We start from the raw sequence: 15,922 nt of genomic DNA on the forward strand, positions 1-15,922 counted from the left end.
TTAATCCCGGAAATTTTGTACCTAGTTCCCGCGGGATAGCGATAAACAAATACCACGCGGACGGAGTCGCGGGCAACAGCTAATCTATACTAATATTATAAAGAGGAAAGATTTGGATTTTTGGATGTTTGTTACGAATTAACTCAAAAACTACTAGACGGATTTTAAAAATTCTTTCGCTATTAGAATCCTTAATTATTCCAACGTGCCATAGGCACAATTAAAAAAAAATTAGGGTTCCGTACTAAAACTTCAGTAATGTAACTCAAAGTGTAAACAAAACCGGCCAAGAGCGTGTCGGACACGCCCAAGATAGGGTTCCGTAGCCATTACGAAAAAAATCAAGTAATATTATGTGCGTTATAACATAATTAAAATACTTACTACAGTCTTAAAATCTATTACCAGAAAAAGAGTGTATCTTCACGAAACTTACGTCTTTTTGTAGAGAAGCGCAGTTTTTCGGTAATAACTCAAAAACGGTATATCCGATCATGTTTAAACTAATTTTCGTTGTAAGTATTTATTAAGCGTTACATTTCCATATTTTTTGCATATTTTTTGGACAAACGGTTTACAAGATAGAGGGGGGAAACACAATTTTTGCTACTTTGGGAGCGATTATTTCCGGAAATCTTCACTTAATCAAAAAAGTTTTTGAGAAACCTTACTATATTTTTAAAAGAGCTGTCGAGCTATGTGCCACACGATGATGCGAGTAAAAACATTTTTTTTTTTTCAATTTCTGTTACGTGTATGGAGTGGGGGGTAGGGAGGGGGGGGCTATAAATGTTTATTTTTGTTATTTAACTACAAGACTAAATAGCGGCTTTGATTAGACATCTGTACTCCAAATTTCATTGATATACATCTTGTAGTTTTCGAGTAAAATGCCTGTGACATACGGACGGACAGACAGACAGACGGACTTGATGAAACTATAAGGGTTCCGTTTTTGCCATCGGGTGTAATTTTTGGAAAATGGAGCTAAAAAATCTGTGTGAAGTGCCCTTAATTAGAGAACCTTTTGGAGTTTTGTGCCCAAAGGGTAATAAAAACGGGACCTTATTACTAAGACTCCACTGTCCGTCTGTCTGTCTGTCAATAGGCTTTACCTCATGAACCGTGATAGCTAGACGGTTGAAGTTTTCACAGATGATGTATTTCTGTTGCCGCTATAACAAAAAATACTAAAGTCAATAAAATAAATATTTAAGGGGGGCTCCCACACAACAAACGTGTTTTTTTATTCCGTTTTTGCTCGATATTAGTAACGGAATCAGGTAGGTAGTTGCTTCACAGAATATTTATTTGAATATTCATTCAATTTAAAAATAAATAATTAAATTAAAATAAAATAAATGTTTAAGAGGGCTCTCCCATACAGCAAACGTGTTTTTTTGCCGTTTTTTGCTAATGTCTAATGTTGTATAGATATGGAACCCTTCGTGCGGGAGTCCGACTCGCACTTGGCCGTTTTTTTATTATTATGCCCGTGCGAAGCCGGGACGGGTCGCTAGTCTATACTAATATTATAAAGAGGAAAGCTTTGGATTTTTGGATTTTGTGATTTTTGGATGTTTGTTACGAATTAACTCAAAAACTACTGGGCTGATTTTACAAATTCTTTCACTATTATAATGCTAAATTATTTCAAAGTGCCATAAACTATATTTATCAAAAGAAAAATTAGGGTTCTGTACTAAAACTACAATAATGTAACTCAAATCCCACCAAAAACATTCTGTAAAAAACTAGCCAAGTCTCGATGGTGCTGCTTGTTTATCTTTAAAAAATAATGAAATCTAGACAAAGTCGTGCCAACTGCCAAGTCTAAGGCTCCTTACTGCGATTTCTTTATTATTATAGTTAATGTTGTGTGACTTGGCCGTTGACTTGTACGTTGACGTATTAAGAATGTTGAGTCTTAAGTCTCTCAATACGCGGACAATATAAAGAAATCGCAGTAAGGAACCTTAGACTTGGCACGACTTTGTCTAGATTTCATTACTTTTTAGAGATAAACAAGCAGCTCCGTCGAGACTTGGCTAGTTTTTTACAGAATATTTTTGGTGGGACTCTGGATAAGACTAGACTGAACATTCTTTATAGGTTAGTGGGTACAAGTCAACGGCCAAGTCACACAAAATTAACTGTAATAATAAAGAAATCGTAGTAAGGAACCTTAGACTTGGCACGACTTTGTCTAGATTTCATTACTTTTTAGAGATAAACAAGCAGCTCCGTCGAGACTTGGCTAGTTTTTTACAGAATATTTTTGGTGGGACTCTGGATAAGACTAGACTGAACATTCTTTATAGGTTAGTGGGTACCAGTCAACGGCCAAGTCACACAAAATTAACTGTAATAATAAAGAAATCGCAGTAAGGAACCTTAGACTTGGCACGACTTTGTCTAGATTTCATTACTTTTTAGAGATAAACAAGCAGCTCCATCGAGACTTGGCTAGTTTTTTACAGAATGTTTTTGGTGGGATTTCACCTCTTTTTTTTAGAAAATTTGTAAAGGCGGTATTGTAACCTTACAGCCGATGGTCTGTAATGTCTCACCTTATGTAAACATAGGTTTAGTAGGAGACGCTAACATAATTATTAATTTTATTAAATAAAGGTAAATAAACAAATAAAGCTAGATAATTGCTAAACTACCCATAAATACGCGAACGAGATTATTGGCAACATTAAACTATCCAGTACGAACGTGGAAATAGAGCGGCAGAGCCTTCCCTGCCCGATGCTATGGCTGCGGTCTATTTCTACTACCCGGTCGCCATTGTCGCCATTGTCGCCGGAATTAGGGTATAAATAGAAGCGCGCGACAAGGAGTAGGGATTCTTTTCTTCGACAAGGACTCGAGAGGTTCTCTCTGGGATACTTGGGATTAACTCTATCGTATTTTAAATTGTTTTTTGTTATTTATATAGTGAATTGGTGTGTGGTTTCCCTGCTTTGTGTATCTTGGTACCGAAGGCTTTTGGTATTAGGGTATTTATTGCTGGGAATTGCGTATTGATTCATTATGGGGTTCGGGGATCACAATCAGTTGTGATTTCAAATATTTCTGGAATAGTGGAGGACTTATCGAGTTTCGGCTCAGTAAAAGCCGATTCCTAGGGAATGAGAGCCAGGTCACCTAGCGGTGAAAACGGACAGGCTGGCTTTCCCTGGGAACGTTCTTCAGTGTCAGTGTACGCCTATGGAGTAAGGGCGGGGTCTTGTATTATACCGGAAGAGACAGGCCTAATTTTCTCTCTGGGTTTTGGAGGGTTTGAGATGGCATACCGGTGTCCTAAATCAACCAAGATCTTGTCCTCCTTATCTATTTATTTATCTATTCACACATTTATTCTTTGGCATCGGTATTTGTCTGTCCCAATCCTAACACGACAGATACCGGTGAGCACACGGGTTATAGGCGTAGGTAACAGTCTCCCACTCGACTTAGGGATAGTTTAGAACCTATTCTAAAGGGGCAATAAGAGAGCCTACTCTCTCATTGCACCTTGAGAGACTCCGCGAGTAATCTAATTATGGAGCCCGGGCTTCCAGTTTGCTGTTTCGTGTAGTTTAGTTGGCTAGTTTAGAAGTAGGACTAGGATATGGTAAGCTTGACATCTTGTGTTTACTCCCACTTGGTAAGGTGGAGGTTGAATTTGCTCTATCTATTTGATTTGATATTTATCTGTGTGTGTCAATTGTGTTTACTTCCACTTGGTAAGGTGGAGGTTGAATTTGCTCTATCTACTTGATTTAATATTTACCTGAGTGTGCCAATCATGTTTTACTTGCAATTGGTAAGGTGGAGGTTGTGTTTTGCTCCATTTTACTTAATTTGACTTTACTTGTGTGTGTTAATCGTGTTTTCTTCCCATTAACTATACAGCTACTTACCAATTTGTCTAAGGCTGCTTTTAAGCTTGCCGCTACATTCAGAACCTAGCCATACTCTTGGCGACATACTAACATAAATATTGACAACTAAATGGCTGACCTTGACGTCCGACGAATGAAGGGTTTCGGCGTTTCACTTTCATTCAATGTCCTATGTTACAAACGCTAGTAGCCTCAAATACAAGTGAGACAAAATAATTATTTTTTTCTATAAACTTACAATGTAAGTCATATAACTTATCTCTACATTCTACTGAAGTTGGGTTTGTTACTACAGGAGTATTGTGATCACGGGTTTGATCCAGGAACAGCCTCAGGCTATAACTGACTCCCCTTTGAATGTCCTCTCAAATAACATAATGATATGTTTTATTTCCTAACAAGGAAAAGGTAGAATGCTCCTTCAGGGCTAATGCAGAGGAGGCATGTCCAGTACGGAGACGAGAGCCACTTCCAGAGGCGGGGAGTGGGCCTCTGGACTTAGCTGCGGTAAAAAAAACCTTTTCCACACGAACATATCATAGACTATTGACAGATGACTATACAACTTACTAAGTTCTTCGTTTGCTATCTAGTTATCTTCTCTTTATTATCCAGTTAAACTATATAATAATTGAGCTCTTTTCCCATTATACTAAACGTACAAAAGGGTTACCTACTTGAACACAACGTAAGCTCCTTATTCTAGACCGCTAGCAATCACTTGGCCAATTTCATGACTTAAACAAGGTAAATCAATTTCAACTAGGTCTAATTATTCGTAGGTTGAGGGCCCATAATAAGGTAATAATAAATAAATTTAGTTTGTAGGCATCGGTGTAAGCTTTAGGTTAAGAGGTTAAATGTAGTTTAGGTAGGAATCGTTACAATTTGTCGATCTCTAATAGTTTGGTTGAACTCTTGTGTTTTCTAATCAGAGTCACTATGTACTCCAGATCTTCGATTATCCTAATTTTTATAGTTTTCCCTTTATATGGCCATTAAACCCTAACTCTGTACCAAATTTCAGCTCTCTGAGTTTATGGGAAGTACTAGTTCTATTTTGATGATCATGAATGAATGAGTGAGTGAGCGTCATAAATGCGAAACTTTGCTTTCGCTTAACTTCGGAACTAAATAACCTACAGATTTGAAATTTCGGATTTTAAGTATATGATTATAGCTTACTGGCTGACGAAAATTTCTGCGTTCTGGTCTTATCCAGAGGTTCTCAAATAGGGGCCTGTAAATGCGGCGAAATGATTCCAGTAAAGGATGGTACGGCAGTGTTTGCTTCGCGCTCGAATTGGCGGGGGCACTACCGTGCCCCCAGATTTAGGTTTCTGAGATAATTTGATGAGGCATTACAAAACAATGCTTTGCAGATATCCCTCAAAACAGTGTTCAGTGTGTTCTTCGTTTTTTTTTTCAAGTTCTCCAGAAGTGGTAGAGGCAGAGTTGAACCTAATGTTAGAACGTTTTAGGTACCTTAATACCTGGTTAAAGGAACAATAAATAAAATACAAAATGTGACTCCGCAAGGTACTTAAATAACAATATAACACTACAACACAATTAACAATATTTAAGTATATACATTTTTTGTCCAATTACCAAAAACCGCGTTAATAATATATTATTATATAACTACTTATGTAGATTTGTAATATTCTTCATTGCCCCGTATCATAAAAACAGTAAGACGAATTGAAACAATTAAGTTTCATGTGGACAGTCAACGAGACTAAAGATTCAATGGCTTTCCAAATAAAAGAGAATTTCGGCGCATTACATTGTGCTTTAATTTTTTCAATACCTATGTACTTTAAAAATATATAAGTTCTCGAACTACGACACTGAATCAATTTCCTCTTTATTCGAAGTTGTATTATTTAAAGGGAAAATAAGTATTAGAGTACAACGATGGTTGTAAGCAATCACTGGCACTGCACGGCAAAACAGCTTACAAAGCTCATCATAAAGAATAAAAACCTTTGACAAAATAAAGTATTGAAGCAAAGTGAATAATCCAAAAGTAATTTGGTATTCGGATCACGTCGCCTGTACAACGTGTTAATCTTTTTAGGGAAATGAGAAAACTTTGACTTGGCTTACTAATTCGCTTGCTCATTAAACGTGGCAGACGTTTTCTAATTTTCATTTTTGTTGAAACAATTAGTCACCTAAACAGCTTTTGAAAAGAACAAATAATCATGTATAGTTAATCAATTAAAAGCTAAAATGTTAAATCCTTACCTAAATAAGTTTTTGGTAAAATAAAAATCATTTTTAAAAGAAGTATTTTACTAACTATTTTTTTATTGTACTTGCATAATCATTTAGACAATTATTTATACCAAATATTTCAAGTTAAACCGGCTACAGTAAGTTTGCGTTACTAGTTCATGCAATACAGCCGCTCGAAAATTTCACTTTATAATAAAAAACTAGATATCTTATCCCCAAGACCCATCATCGTAAATATCGTAATTGCCCTTAACAAGATTGTGAAGTAAAACCGAAACTAGCCTTTTCATGCAAATAATTCCCGACCCCTAACTAATATCATAGTACTCTTTTACTATGCTAATATTGTCTATTTTTGTTATTATTATGTTATCGAAGGGCATATAAGCATCGCATATAATAAAAGGCACCGAAGTTTTCATCCCACGGTAAGACGTTAGCGAGACATGGAGTCGACATCAGCAATAAAATTCAACTCGTATTCTTATTCATCTGTATTCAGTACTTTTATTTCAGTAGTGATTTAAGTTTTACACTCAATGACAAGAATGTTGACGAGTAAATACTATCAAGCAAAAATACTTCATCACTTCCCATACAAAGATTGTATGGGAAGTATTGTATGAAAAGTGATACGGTAGTTTTGCTCGTGATTATATCACGATCCTTTAATCGAGCGCGAAGCAAACACTGCCGTACCATCCTTTACTGGCACCATTTCGCCGCATTTTCAGGCCCCTATTCGAGAACCTCTAGATAAGACCAGAACGCAGAAATTTTCGTCATCTAGTAAGCTATAATCACATACTTAAAATCCAAAATTTCAAGTCTGTAGGTCATTTAGTTCCGAAGTTAAGCGAAAGCAAAGTTTCGCATTTATGACACTCACTCATTCATTCACTCATGATCATCAAAATAGAACTAGTATCTCCCATAAATTCAGAGAGCTGAAATTTGGTACAGAGTTAGGGTTTAATGGCCACATAAAGGGAAAACTATAAAAACTAGGATAATCGAAGATCTGGAGTACATGGTGACTAGGGATTGCTCCGGGAATTCCCGGTACTGAAATTCCCGGGAATTCCCGGGAAATTTCATCGCCCTCAGTACCGGGAAACGAAACTCATTTCCCGGGAATTCCGGTACTAGAAAAATATATAATAATTTTCTTATTTTTAACTTGTATCAAGCTGTAAATGTTGCTTTAGTCGCCGGTGATTTGAAACATAACGTTTTATTTAAGGAAATAACACTTCTGTGAATGTGCATGTAACCAATGACCATGTTTTAAGTTTGTTACCGTGATTCAATTTCTTTAAACTTTTTTTTGTATTTATTAATATTTTAGTTCTTAAACTGGCAATATTTTAATACAAATTTAGCTATAATAATAAAACTGAGTTGGCAATGGCAACACTATGTCTGCCGGTTGTCAACTTGTCATTCATGACACGACTGTCGCTGTCACTGTCTTTTGGTTAAGCGGCGTGCAGGAGTCTCCGCGCTCGTTGTGTTGTGCTTTGTTTGTAGTGAAAAGTAAGTAATTTTGTATTTTTGGTAATTATACCGATTAAATAATGAATTTCATAGTATGTAGCATGATTTTGTTTAATAAGAATAGTGCTTGTGCATGTATTATATTGGAAATGTGAATTATACATTCGTTTCATGGTTTCTTGTTTGTGGTTTCATTCAAGCTTAATCGTTATATCTATATCTAAGTGATAAGTTTAGCATTAGCAGTAATGCGACCGCATGCATTTTCAGTACGCAAACACTTGTTTTTAGTATTAGTAAAAATTAAAACCTATAAAAACAAGTTTGAGGTTATGATTTTGTCAATTTGATACCTAACGAATTCACGTTCCATTTCACCAAAATTTGGAGGCAATTGTTTTTGACTAATAAATAATACACATGTTCGTAAAGGCTGACCAGAATTATAAAAAACCTCGCCATATTGCGGAAAACCAATAGAACTAATTTCTTGCACCTGGTAATGGTAACAGTAAATTCAAATGTCATCTCTGTCTATTGCTGTCAAAGTTTAACGTTGTTTGTGGGTGGTATATTAAAGTGTTAGTTTAGTGTTAAATAATAATTCACAATGTATAAAAGTATTTTTCATATAAGTTTAGGTTTGCATTTTTAAAAGAAACTTCATTCGACTTTCATAAATGATTATGCTTATTATCTTGTTAGTTTGGCTTATGAAAATGTTGCTGTAATCTCCATTGACTGTTTGTGTGTGTGTGTTCGTTATTTATGCATGAGCATGATGATAATGATGAACTATTATTACTTTGTTTTAAGAACTATGGAGTTCGAAGAAGTCACATCTAAAAGTCAAAATAGCCAGTCAGTATGGTCGCGTTTTAAAAGAAACAAAGAAAAAACACAGGCACAATGTAAAGTCTGCTCAAAAGTTTTGAAATGTGTGGGTGGTTCAACTACAGGCTTACTTAAACATTTGAAAGCAATCCATAAAAAATTTTTCGATAAAGAAGACAACTCAGCTACCAGTGCTACCACTGAAGATGTTTCTGGCGAGGTTAGTCGTCCAAGTGAGATTACGTATGCACCTGCAGATGAAATGGCAACAAAAAAGAAGAAAGCCAAATTGACTGATTTTTATTCCTCTACTTCGAAACCTTCATTAGGAGTTACTGTCTCCCGAATGGTTTCGTTGGACGGTATTCCATTCAGTACCTTTACCCAATCTGAAGATCTGAAACGACTTTTTCAAAAAGAAGATCATATACTGCCGAAATCTCCTAATTCCATAAGGGAAATCGTCTTAAAAGAGAAAGAAAACGTAATGAAAGAGCTGATCTCAAAGATAAAGAAAATTTTGTCAGATGGTGGCAAGTTCTCAATAAGTTATGACGAGTGGACGTCCAACCACAACAGAAGGTATATTAGTATTAACTTGCATTCTAAGCAACTGCATGATACGTGCAGATTTAAAAATTTGGGACTCATAAGAATCCATGGTTCAATGTCTGCTGAAAAATGCATTGAGGAATTGAATAAAAGACTGCAATGTTATGAAATAAACCTTTATAAAGACGTCGTGGCTAGTATTACTGATGGCTGTAGCATGATGAAAAAAACTGGAAGACTTCTCCCAACATTTCATCAACAATGTATTGCACATGCAGTGCAGCTTGCAGTCGTCGATATATTTTACAAGAGAAGTCCTATTGCTTTAGATAGCTGTTCAGAGCAGGAAGAAGACACTGATGAAGACATGCCATTAGTTCAACTTGTGCGTCTTCAAAATGAAAGACGCGTTACAATTCCAAATGAAGACGATACTTCTGACGAAGAAGATGGTGGCGTGGAGTTCACACGCGAGATTATCGAATCACAAGCAAGACCAACTGAATTCAGATATCACGATATTTTATCTAAAATTAGAAAAACTATCAAAATCTTCAAAAAGTCGCCAAAAAAGAATGAAGAATATCTCCAAAAGTATGTCTTATCGGAGTTCGGAATGGAGTACGAATTAATTTTGGATGTGCAGACTCGATGGAGCAGCGTTGCTAATATGGTGAGCCGCTTTTTAATGCTTAGGAACTGCATAACAAAAGCTCTTTTGGATCTCAGGATTTGTTTTGAGTTCAGTCAAGAAGAATGGCGACTTCTTAGTGAACTTCATGGCGTTTTGGAGACTGTGAAGATCACAACAGAAGCATTGTGTCAACGTGATGCATCAATTTTGACTGCTGATGTTGCAATGAAATTTGCAATCAAAAAGCTACAAAACACTGATTCTAGCTTAAGCAAAGAAATGTGTGCGGCTCTAAAGAAAAGATACAAAGAAAGAAGACTATTAGAGGCATCAGTCATGCAATATTTGGCTAATGCTGATACTTATTTTGCAAACTTGTTAACCGATGATTTTGAGTTGTTTCCACGACCTAGCAGTAATCAGATGTGCGAAATGATTGTGGCTCTTCTGCGTCGTACATCAGACTTTCAGCAACGGGAACCCGATCAAGATGGTTATCATGAGACGCAGACAGTTCGAACTTTAAGTCAATCTACTTCAATTCAAGATAACCAAATGAGCAACAAAGAGGAATTAAATTTAGAAATCCAAAAGGCGTTGGCAGCTCCAAACCAGTCAGCGTCTAATACGGTCGACGAAAACCTTTCATCACTGGTAAAAGTCGAAATGGCCCTCTGGGAAAATGGTGGACAGCGTGGCTACTACCTAACTATAGCTCACCAACATTTAGGCACCATTCCACCAACCAGTGTCGAACCCGAAAGAATATTCAGCTCAGCAGGATATATATGTAATCGATTGCGAACAAGGTTGAGTGACGAAAGTCTCGATGCCATTTCCGTTTTACGTACGCACTACCAACAGCTACGTATGGCTCGCTAACGTTTGACGAATTTTAAGATGTAGTCGTTCCTTTTCATAACAATTACTTATTTTTTAGAATTTTATTTTTTGTTGAAGTTCATCATCATCATCATCCCAGCCTATATACGTCCCACTGCTGGCACAGGCCTCCTCTCAGAACAAGAACTTGTTGAAGTTGAGTTAAGTAAATATATAATACTCAATTTGTTGATTATTAAAGATTATTATTTAAAATTGAGATTTGAGACTGACTGATTGTAACATTCTTGCCAATAATTGAATTACAGTGTAATTTCAGTTTTTTATATTTTATTAAACTTCTATAAAACTATTTTCAACGTTTTACTTAACGCACAACAAGCATTTTACACATTTTTCCTCCAGTACCGAAAGTATCGAATTTCCCGGTATTTCCCGGTACTGGATCTACTCCAGTACCGGGAAATACAAAGTCGGTTTCAGTACCGGTACTGCAAACCCTAATGGTGACCCTGATTAGAAAACACAAGAGTTCAACCAAACTATTAGAGATCGACATACCGCCTTTACAAATTTTTTACAAAAAGAAGTGAGATCCCACCAAATACATTCTGTAATAAACTAGCCAAGTCTCGAAGCCAAGTCTCCAAGTCTCGAGTGGCTTGTTTATCTCTAAAAAGTAATGAAATCTAGACAAAGTCGTGCCAAGTCTAAGGTTCCTTACTGCGACTTTTTTTATTATTATAGTTAATTTTGTGTGCCTTGGCCGTTGACTTGTACCCACTAATGTAAAATAATGTTCAGTCTAGTCTTATCCAGAGTCCCACCAAAAATATGCTGTAAAATACTAGCCAAGTCACGATGGAGCGGCTTGTTTATCTCTAAAAAGTAATGAAATCTAGACAAAGTCGTGCCAAGTCTATGGTTCCTTACTGCGATTTCTTTATATTGTCCGCGTATTGAGTCTCAACATTAACTGGATAAGACTTAAGATTCAACATTCTTTATACGTGAGTGGGTACAAGTCAATGGCCAAGTCACACAACTTTAACTATAATAATAAAGAAATCGCAGTAAGGAACCTTAGACTTGGCACGACTTTGTCTAGATTTCATTACTTTTTAGAGATAAACAAGCCGCTCCATCGAGACTTGGCTAGTTTTTTACATAATGTTTTGTTGACAGTTCAATCACAAAATAATTATATTTTCCCAGCCTTACCGTATAACGATATTGGATCTAATAATAAATGAAATGACACCTACTGCATAATCGTAATTGGCAGTAATGTTATTTGTGTAGTTTGTATAGTTATATGTAAAAATGGTGGAAGCTATGATTTTGTAATCTAATAGAAAAATATGTTTATTTGTAGTTTGAATCACATACTGCTCACGATTTTTCATCACGATCGCTATAAAGGCATTTTCGAATTAAATAGATGATTGAGTATGAGTATGAATAGGAGTTGAATTTTAATGCTAATGTCAACTCCATGGCTCGCTAACGTCTTACCGTGCGATAAAAACTCCGATGCTTATATTAATCAAAACAAAATCTAGGTTAGTACCTACTTTTTATTTTTTATAGCAATTAGAAACATATAAGGACCGAAAATAGTTTTATATGAAAACAATCAAGTATGCACAAAATTAAGTATGCATAATGATTACATTTACAAAAACCAATCCTACAAACCTAGCTTTAGTGTTGACTAATAAAAAAACAAAAATTGGTCAAAATCAAACAACGTTTGTTGAAACAATTATCGCTATTTGTAAAAAGAAACCGTGACTAGACTATTCAATCCTATTGGACATATTTTCGCTTTTGTTGGTTTTTTCAGTCAACTATGAGCTTAAGTAAAGCAGTTTCTGGTTACTTGTGATAAAATTATTTCTTTTAAAATAATTTAAACATTTCAATGCCAAATACAGTCACAAAATATTAGCAGAATCATATAAGAATGCAAATATAAAAAAATATTGAAAAAGGTACGAATGCTAATGCGGATATTTTTTACATCACTAATTATAATATGATCAGTACCTATCAGGTACAGGTGTCTATGGGCGGTGGTGATCTCTTACCATCAGGAGACGCACTTGCTCGTTTGCCATCCAGTCGAATAAAAAAATCTACAATCAGCGTCCACCATTATTATTATTAACTAGCTTTTACCCGCGGCTTCGCACGCGTAAACTATTCGGTCTGGTAGTTGCAATTGAAATTTTCGGGATTTTACAAAATTCCCCTGGAAATTTCCAAAATTTATATCGTGGTCTTCATTGAGGTTGTGTTGTGAATAACTGTACAAAATTCAAGACTAAACCCAGTGCTAAAATTTCAAAAATTTTCCCTATCCAAATTCAAATTCATATAATTTATTCAGTAAATAGGCCGCAATGGGCACTTTTACACGTCATTTTTTTAAATACCAGCACTTTCGGAAAGACCATCATTGCCAAGAAGAATGCGCCGCAAGAAGCTTGGCAGAAAGTCATTTTTTCAATATAAAATAAGTACAAATAAAATACTTAAAAACTACAGTAAGTATACAATTAAAGAAAAAATTACAAAATAATAATAACAATAATACACAGATGTATGGGGTCCCTTAGTTACAAAACTATCCCGTGGAAATATCGGGATAAAAAGTAGCGTATGTGTTATTCCAGACGTCCGGCTACCTACATACCAAATTTCATGCCTCTAAGCCCAGCGGTTGTTATTTCGAGATTTTATCCCTATCCCGTGGGAATATCGGAATAAAAAGTAGCCTATGTGTTATTCCAGAGGTCCAGCTACCTACATACCAAATTTCATGACTCTTAAGCCTAGTAGTGGTTGTTATTTCGAGATTTTATCCCTAGTTATCCCGTGGGAATATCGGGTCAAAAAGTCACTTAAGTGTTATTCCAGATGTCCAGTTACCTACATACCAAATTTCATGACTCGGTTATTATTTCGAGATTTTATCCCTATCCCGTGGGAATATCGGAATAAAAAGTAGCCTATGTGTTATTCCAGAGGTCCAGCTACCTACATACCAAATTTCATGGCTCTAAGCCAGTGGTTGTTATTTCGAGATTTTATCCCTAGTTATCCCGTAGGAATATCGGGTCAAAAAGTCACTTAAGTGTTATTCCAGATGTTCAGTTACCTACATACCAAATTTCATGACTCTAAGCCCAGCGGTTATTATTTCGAGATTTTATCCCTATCCCGTGGGAATATCGGAATAAATAGTAGCCTATGTGTTATTTCAGAGGTTCAGCTACCTACACACTAAATTTCATGGCTCTAAGCCCAGTTGTTGTTATTTCAAGATTTTATCCCTAGGTATCCCGTGGGAATATCGAGTCAAAAAGTTGCCTATGTGTTATTTCAGACATCCAACTACCTACATATCAAATTTCATGACTCTAAACCCAGCGGTTGTTATTTCGAGATTTTATCCCTATCCCGTAGGAATATCGGAATAAAAAGTAGCCTATGTGTTATTCCAGAGGTCCAGCTACCTACATACTAAATTTCATGGCTCAAAGCCCAGCCGTTGTTATTTCAAGATTTTATCCCTAGGTATCCCGTGGGAATATCGGGTCAAAAAGTCACCTATGTTTTATTCCAGATGTCCAACTACCTACATACTAAATTTCATGACTCTAAGCCTAGCGGTTGTTATTTCGAGATTTTATCCCTATCCCGTGGGAATATCGGGATAAAAAGTATCCTATGTCTTAATCCAGGTTATAAACTAACTTTCCGCCAAATTTCATCCAAATCCGTCCAGCCGTTTAAGCGTGAAAAAGTAACAAACATACTCACTCACTCACAAACTTTCACATTTATAATATTAGTAGGATTCCTTTGTAGCAAACCTCGAGCGGCATTTGTTTTGGGCCGCACTAGATATGTTTAGAAATGAGAAATGTGATAAAAGCCGTAGCCTAATAGAAAAAAAATAGGTTTTGTATAAGTACGTTCCAACAGCTGAGAACGTGAATGTGGTGATTATAGCTAGATGAGGTGCGTGTAATTTTATAGCTGGACAGTCGAACCATTTGATTCCTGACCCCAACGTAAAACGTTCTCACAATAAGTGTCATAATGAAATCCATTGTCCAGCAATGCGAGGTCACTTTGATTTTTTTAGCCGACTTCAAAAAAGGAGGAGGTTATCAATTCTCCGTCATTTATGAACCGCTTTGATTGTTTTTTTTTTGCGTCCGTCTAGGAATAATTTCAATTACATCCCATCGAGGAAACTCTTCACATGTTGTAGGGGCTCCTATAGTAAATTGGATATATTTCGTAGTAACTCGTGCATACACGTTGGGTTGAATTTTAATTACTTTGACACAGTTGTTAAGCAATTTATGCTCCTCGTAATGCATATGGTAAAACGGGTGGGGAAGTACCAGGACTCCTCAATAATGATTTTTTCTGCATCGGAAAAAGAAATCTTTCATAAAAGGTGACGAGCAGTTGATATTGAGCTATTGTATCTTTGATTATATGCACTAAAAAGCGTGAAAAAAAATGTAAACCAAAAAATTAACCCGACTACAAAAAACCATGAAAATAATTTTCTACCAGTCTGAAGTCAGTCGGTGCCTCAGCACGAGCAAGCAGGAGTGATTGAAGCCCAATATGAAGTGCGTAGGTGAGGTAGATGATTATAGGTCCACTCCTGCTGGCTCGTGCTGAGGCACCGACCGACTTCAAACTGGTAGAAAATTATTTTCATGTTTTTTTGTAGTCGGTTCATCTACAAGATGGTTTAAGGACCAACCGAGTACCTACTCTATGTTAATGATATGTGTAACCTATTCCGGCGCGGCTCTGTGTACCAGTTTGCTGACGACACATGCATTGTGTCAGCGCACAGAGATGCAGAAGTGGCACAGACTATAATGCAACAGGAATTCAATCTGATGTGTAAGTGGGCACACGACGTAGGTCTATCTATTAACTATCAGAAAACTAAGCTCATGCATGTACATTCTCCTTACCTGAAAAACTAAATTTTATCCAAAAATTGTAGCACATGAACACCAATGTATGCACAAACAGCCCCCACATTGTAACTGTAATCCACTTGAATTAGTAGAACAACATACCTACCTGGGCCTCAAGATTGATCAAAGATTCAACTGGCGTCCTCATGTGAACCATGTGTGCAACAGGCTAAGAGCAATACTTTCAAAAATATCTGTACTTAAAAATAAACTACCCTACAATACGCTAAGATTGTTGTATCTATCTATGGCAGATTCAATAATAAGCTACGGTATCACGACCTATGGCAAAACATATAAAACTTACCTCCTAGACATCTATAATTTACAAATAAGAATTCTAAAAAATATTGTTCCTCTGAAAATTAAATATAAATATAAAGATAATTATGGTCAACTATTTA

The 15,922-nt window shown here is 36.1% G+C and overlaps 1 protein-coding gene across 1 annotated transcript; it reads left to right on the forward strand.

The window, feature by feature from the left end:
* Positions 1-7,616: 7,616 nt before the first annotated feature.
* LOC141439076 (uncharacterized) lies at positions 7,617-10,553 on the forward strand. Its single transcript, XM_074103211.1, has 2 exons — positions 7,617-7,673; positions 8,451-10,553. Exon 2 carries the CDS (start codon positions 8,455-8,457, stop codon positions 10,534-10,536), a length of 2,082 nt encoding a protein of 693 aa, XP_073959312.1. The 5' UTR covers positions 7,617-7,673; positions 8,451-8,454; the 3' UTR covers positions 10,537-10,553.
* The last annotated feature ends 5,369 nt before the right edge of the window (positions 10,554-15,922 follow it).

Source organism: Choristoneura fumiferana, chromosome Z (assembly GCF_025370935.1).
Source record: "Choristoneura fumiferana chromosome Z, NRCan_CFum_1, whole genome shotgun sequence".
NCBI classification, from domain to species: Eukaryota; Metazoa; Arthropoda; class Insecta; order Lepidoptera; family Tortricidae; genus Choristoneura; species Choristoneura fumiferana.